This window comes from Tupaia chinensis, unplaced genomic scaffold (assembly GCF_000334495.1).
Source record: "Tupaia chinensis unplaced genomic scaffold, TupChi_1.0 Scaffold000644_1, whole genome shotgun sequence".
NCBI lineage: Eukaryota > Metazoa > Chordata > Mammalia > Scandentia > Tupaiidae > Tupaia > Tupaia belangeri.
In genome coordinates, this window is record NW_006160165.1 from 4764880 (window position 1) to 4771773 (window position 6894).

The following is a 6894-nucleotide window of genomic DNA, read 5'->3' on the forward strand; positions in this document are numbered from 1 at the left end:
GACAGAAAGCGGGGGGGGGTTTTGTTTATTGGCTGCTTTCAACAGCAGCTGGAAACGTACGTTTTCCTCAACACCTGTGTCTGCTCTGAAAGCAGGACCACCTGCAGCTTCAACACCTGTGTCTGCTCTGAAAACAGACCACCTGCAGCTCCTCAAGGTGAGCCCGCCTCTAAGAACCAGACCTCTTTGGAAGTCTTCCAGTAACACCGTCAACTTGGTTTTGCAGGCGTCCTCACGCCGGGCCTACAGCTTCTCCCCAGACACAGCACAGGGTCGACATGGCACGAGGCGCAGCAACCTACCTGGAGGCCCATATGGCCCCGTCTCTCCTTTCTGGCCAGGAGCCCCGTCAAACCCGGGAATGCCTGGAGGTCCAGGTAAACCCGCAGATCCTGTCACACCTACAACAAAGAAAAATAACTCACCATGTGGCCCTGGAAGGCAGTGACCTGTGTCTCTTTTGTTCCTTATTAAAGGTCACTTTTAGTCTTTGGTGGACAAGCATAGATCTCTGATTGCGGATGAGAATTTCCTGGGTAGCCATGGGCTGCTTCCTGTGCAGACGCCACTGCCTGGCTGACACCCACACGGGTGAGCACCGAGCAGCTCAGCCCCGGTCTTCCTTGCCTGCTCACTGGTTTGCAGGAGGGCTTGGAAAAGGCAGGCTGAGCGGGGAGAGGAGGGAGGGGCCAGTCTTCCTCCCTGTCCACGTGCTGTCTCAATTCTTAGGCAATAGCTGTCTGTACTGACAGACATGGGACGGGTTTCTGTGTCCACGTGTTTGCTTCAGTCCTGGGAGGGTTGAAACCTCGTGCTCACTGATGCCGCTTTTCAACTCAAAATGCTTCATTCTCCTTTCCTTTCCACCCACCCCACACTAATAGCTCTTAAGACAGAAAATGTTTAGCTTAAATAGGCAGAAAGACCCAGGTTAGGGTTCCTGGGGCTGAGAGGGACTGGTCACCATCCCGGTCAGTCAGCCAGCACCTGGTTACCCTGCAGAACACAGGTGCACCGCCACACCTGGCTGTCCCTGGCTGGGAGGGGAGACGTTCCTGCACGTCCTGCCCCATGCTTCCAACTGGACACAGACACGTGTCCCTATATTTTGTTCTGGCTTTTTTAGGTCCCTTCCAAAGTTGCATTAGGCGCTAATACATATTCGAGAATGGTAAGAAAGTCATATTTGAATATATGTTTGTAAACCATTACCCAGGACTCCAATGTTAGACACAGGCGAAAGGGAACCTCCCTGCCCACTTCCCCAGGCCCCCACACTCCCAGAGCCAGCTGACTCTTACCTTGCTGTCCTTTGGGGCCTGGAGGCCCCTGGAGCCCTTTCAGACCAGGAGGACCCTCAGGGCCCGGAAGCCCTGGCTCCCCTTTGACGATATCGTAAGGGCCTGGGGGGCCAGGGAGACCCTGGAGACCTGTGGGAATCAAGATCCGTAGATCAGTCTCATGGTCAACAGCGTGGGGAAGAAAAGTTTCAGGAGAGCCCAATGTCAAGTGATCCCAGTGGAGCAAGTTTCTCAGAAGCAGAGTCGGCAAACCTTCAAACCCTGTTTCCTGTACACGTCTCCATTACTTAACCTATTGGAAAATCTTCCACTCGAGGACTGAAAATGCCGTCGGGTCATCAATATCAGCTTTCTGCTCGGTTCTGGAGTCCCGAGGACTTCATCCAGTCTTCGCAAGAACACCCCAATGGGGGAAAGTCATTCCTTCTGAGGGGACCCACATCTGACTTGGGTAGCTCTCAGGTGTGGTCAGGACAGTTTCTTACACCTGGTTCAAGTCCGCCCTACTGAGCCTAACCACTGGGCCTGCGTATGATGAGGAATGCATGTGCCTCTTCTCCTGCATAAGAGGTCTAGGAACGCACGAGGATAATGATGCATACGCCCCCCACCCACACTTCGTCGACCACAGTCTACACAGAAGTAAGAGAAAGAAAGAGCGCAGGTATATCATTCTGTTTATAGTGTACTCTCAGAATTGTTCTAGCTTATTCGTTATTGTTCATCTCTTTCCATTCATAATTTATAAATTAAACTTTATCATAAGTATTTATGTATAGGAAAAAACATACAATATGTAAGGGACTTCAAAACCTTATAAAAAAAGAATTGAAGTGTGAGTTTATTTTGGTGCAAAAAATAATTTGAAATCCATGCACAGTTTTCTCATAATAGGCATTTTCAGTGAATTTTCGAAGACCTCACTAGAGGGTCTGATGCTATCGGCAGTTTCAGGCATCCACTGGGGTCCTGGAATGTGTCCTTGTGACGAGTTGGGCTATGTGTGGAGCTGAGCGTGGCCTCAGCCTCCCCTACTCAGCCACACGTCCCGGCCTCTCTCCCTCCACACACATTCTTCCTGCTGCTTTTCCTCCCGGACCTTCCAGTTCTCAGTGCATGTGGTTTCTCGTTCTCTCTCAGAAAACATGGTTTTGAAAATTAAACACAGCTAGTCCCAGAAATGTCATTTCTAATTGGATCTGCCCAGGGTCAGCAGGACAGATGACACTAGGCCATTTCCTAGGGCATTTGGCATTTTTGGAGCCACGTGTGCTATGGGCTCTGCAGTGGAGCCAGCCAACAGCATTCCCTGCAAAGACCACTGTCGGGCCAGAGTGTTTTCAGTCTGAGCACGCAGGATCGCTCCTGTTCCCTGAGCTCACTTCACGTGGCCAGTCTCGCTCTAACATAGAGGCTGTGAGGGCCGTTGGACCTTGACTCTGTTGGTGGACATGTTACCATCTTGCCCTGCTGACTCACTCAAGCACAGATGCAACAAGACAGACCACTGTGAAATGACGCCGCAACTCCTGGCGCTTGAAAGGCCACACGCCCCCTCTGTGCGTGCTCAGCAGCTTTTGCTCTCCCCACGTTCAACGATGCCCAAGGTTAGCAGAGGAAGCCTCCTACCTTTAGGTCCAGGGAGGCCTTGGTCTCCTTGATCTCCTTTAACTCCCTGGAGGCCAGGAAGACCTTTCTGACCTAGACGAAAGGGGAACATCGTCTTTGCACAGGGTTGGCAATGATATGCAAATATGTACGTGCACACACATGCGCACAACACACACACATGCACAAACATAGGTGTATGCACACACATATGTGCATGTGTGACATACGCACATGTACGTATATGTGTGTGAATACATGTGTGTGCATACATGCACACACACATGCATGCACACATTCAGACAATAAGCACATTGCCAGTATATCCCCAAGAAAGAAAAGAACATGTTTCTGGCGGCTGTGGAGCACATCTGATGAAATTCTCCTCTCAGGCCCTAGCAATCACATTTCTATGAGCAGTAACAAACCGAAATGCTCACAACCAGCCAAAGGACACATGGCACTGTTTTGGTCTCAATCAGATTCACGTGTCCCCAAGTAGACCCTAAGACACCTGGAGGCTGAGAACTTGCTTTATTCACCTTTAACATATTTCTGACTCAGCAGCAAAACTCACAGTATCTAGAAGCCCAGGAAATGTTTAACACATTAATAAACTAATGAGTGGCCCAAACCTATAACCTTTTATTAAGATGTAAGCGGCTGGGGAACCAGCAGTTAGCGTAATGGCTATGTCGCTGGACTCCCACGTAGTCGACTGCAGTTCACGTCCCGGACCCGGTGGCTTAAAACTCACGCCGGGCGCATGTGCATGCGTGCCCAAGATCCCGAGAGGAGAATGGAGGAGAAGGGATTGCGGCGTGACCATCCCCCCTGGGGGGTGATTTCTCGCTTTCTGTCTCTATGTCTCTGTCTGTCTGGCGAGCGCACACGCCCTACAGTGAAAATCTCTCCAAAAAAAAAAAAAAAAGATGTAAGCAGCTGAACTGTAAATGATCCACTAACCCTTAATAAGAAACTCAGAATGCATTCATATGGCCGTTCACAGCATTGCGCAGTGGGGCTGCCCCGGAGAACTGGCACTCCCAGCTAGAAGGGACACCGTCTCAGGCTGTAAGTCTCGGGTGCCGCCAACCTCAGCATGCCTGGGCTAGGAGGCTCTGCTGAAGTGCAACGGCTAGGCAGTAGGCCTTCGATGTCTTACCTTGAAATCCTGGAACACCCGGAGGTCCCATATCACCCTTCGAACCTGTGACTCCCGGAGAGCCACCAATGCCCTAGACACAAAGAGAGTATCATTTGGGGATTGCTCAGAACGCACGGGAGAGGTCTCGGAAGTAAACTGGTCATGAATGCTGAGAAAGCCCCGCGATGTTCCGCAAAGCACATTCGTGAACTAATGGTGCTTAAATGACGTAACAGGCATGGCAGACCCCTGTGGGTGCCTGAACTAGAAGTCTGAATGTGGGACTGACTCGTACATTCCCTGTGCCCTCTCTGCTTATTCATCTACAAGTTCCTTGGAGCCAGCAAAAGTTCCACCTCCACCATCTCCACCTCGTAGCACGATGCCGTGGACGGAATCCGCGCTCCACAAACACTTGTCGTGGTAGCACGTTTAGCTAGCAATACCAAACTACCTTCTTACTGAAAACATCCCCTAAACACTCAAGCATGACTTTTCTCTAGAATTAGCTTCAGATCTCATCTGAAAACTGGTTTTAAATCGGAAAAGTTAAAAAGAAGAAAGGACTACTTTCCTTTATAATACAGCAATATTCACGTATTTAAAAAATATTAGCTCATTTATTTTGTTATTTAAATATACAGTTCCTCTCTCTAGTCATGGATAGAAAGATGCAATTTTTTTTATTCTTACATAAGTTTGTTTCTTTGCTTTATTTTGAAAAGGGCCATCACCGAAGTAACATGCACAAATGCACATCTATGTAAGTATGTACACAGATCTTTATACATACATGTGCATGGAGAGCGACAGACAGACACTGACTAGCACCAGGAAGGGGGGATCTATTTCAGCGTCACCAGGGAATTAAAGCAGGGGGATGTGAATGGCTCACATTGAGTTGCATAGCAGCGAGACGCTGAAAACACATGCACATACACATTTGGTGACGTGTGCACAGAGCTCTGAGGATAGGCAGCGGGGAAAGAGATTGCTCTGTGCAGCCCACTCTGCGTAATTATTCAAAGGCAGAACACAAGTTACAGATTCAGAAGCCAGATGCATTACTTAATTTTCAGTGCCTAGAAAGCTGGGATCAGTTCCGCCATATGAGTCCTTAAGACTGTCCCTAATGACTCTCAAGCATGTCTCTGCCTCTGATGAGCAGTTGAGCAGTTCCTAGCTATCCCTGCAGAAAACAGCCCCACGTTGGCTTAGAAAAGTATTCCACTGGCCTGCCTGAACTCTCTCCTGTTTCCAGTCTCCATTCAGAGAGACAGAGACAGAGAGAGACAGACACAGAGACAGAGAAGGAATCTCTTTAATAACGTTGATGAGACTCACAAACAGAGCCCCTTAGCATGGAGGTATGTGAGCTAAGAGTGATCTCAGCGATCCAAGACCACCAGTTTACTTAAGAGGGACTGCATATTTAGGCACTACAGGGGAACAAATTTAAATAGTACCAACACATGCACATGTGTGTGCACGCACACGCACACACACGACTGTTCACTCATCGCACCCCCAGGTGTACCCTCTGAAGGCATCCCAGTGCCACTTATGCTGCCATCATCTGCTCCCTGGCCATGGCCCAGCCCTGCTGCCACCCCCGAGCATGTCCAACCTCCTTGCACAGACAGGCCTTTACGAATGCGGCCTTGCATTTTGTCTTGCAATTGTGAATAGACTTTAGACTTGGCCACTGGCTTGTGTCTAGCAATAGAAATTTTCCTTTTTAATGCTTCCTGTAGTACTAGATTGTAAAAATGATGCCCTAATAGTTCGCTACTCTGATGTCAGCAAAGACACTGGCTATTAGCAAGAGAAAAGGAACTCATTTTGACAGGACTTGGGGTGCACACAGAAACAGATATGAATGATTTTGTGAGCAGAAAAGACTCCGGGAAGGAAAAAAAAAACACAAATGAGCAACTCACGGGCATGCCCTGGAATCCTGGGTCACCCTTGGACCCTGGAACGCCGGGTGCTCCTGGCCAGCCTGGATTTCCTTTGTCACCTTTCAGTCCATCCAATCCAGGGAGCCCTGGAGGCCCCATGGGTCCCGGAAGTCCTAAGGGAGAGAGAAAAGTCACACATTAGTGTGGGAGGGTGATGCCAGAGACATGTCACTGGGCAGTGGGGCTGTCATGACTGATCCCCTGCGGCCGGCAGCTGCACCTGCCATACTGAGCTGCCTGAGCCCCTGAGAAAGCATGGCAGGCCCTTGGAGGAAGGATGCTCACACACAGCACGGTCAGTGTCAAGTGCTGCCTGTCCCCACCGCTGGGCCATGCTGCCCTGCAATCTCCAGGCAGGTGGGAGGTGCTGCCTGTCCCCACCCCGCGGGCCGTACTGCCCTTCAATGTCGGGCAGGTGGGAGGTGCTGCCTGTCCCCGCCCCCCGGGCCGCGCTGCCCTGCAATGTCTGGGCAGGTGGGAGGTGCTGCACATTGTGTGATGTGAGACCAGCACTGGACGGCACGCCCGCCCCTTCTCGTCCACCTCCCCTTTCCTGCATGTGCTCGCTGCTCCACAGAAAGGATGCAGGGAAAGCTCTGGCCCTGCAGAGGTCAGTTTCAAGCTGGAATGAACGCCGCAGCCTCTTAGAGGCCAAGCAGCCCCAGCTCCTCCTTTCAGTTACGCTCACATAGACCTCGTAAAGTCTACCGCAGTCTTTGGCTCTGACCCCGGGTGGCACACTCTTACCTGGCAGGCCAGGCTGTCCCTGTGGCCCTCGGTCTCCTTTGGGCCCCTCCACAGGACGGCCTGGGGCTCCGGGCAATCCTGGCTGTCCTTGAGGCCCCGGAGGACCTGAGAAGCCTGGCTCTCCTTTGGG

The 6894-nt window shown here is 50.9% G+C and overlaps 1 protein-coding gene across 1 annotated transcript in view; it reads right to left on the minus strand.

The window, feature by feature from the left end:
* Positions 1 to 6894, minus strand: part of COL4A1 (collagen type IV alpha 1 chain) — a gene marked incomplete at its 5' end in the record, with an annotated part of 154760 nt that overhangs the window by 11089 nt on the left and 136777 nt on the right. The window contains 6 exon segments of the mRNA XM_027776198.1: positions 303 to 401; positions 1302 to 1430; positions 2931 to 3002; positions 4075 to 4147; positions 5997 to 6130; positions 6765 to 6894. Coding sequence (XP_027631999.1) covers positions 303 to 401; positions 1302 to 1430; positions 2931 to 3002; positions 4075 to 4147; positions 5997 to 6130; positions 6765 to 6894 — 637 coding nt within the window.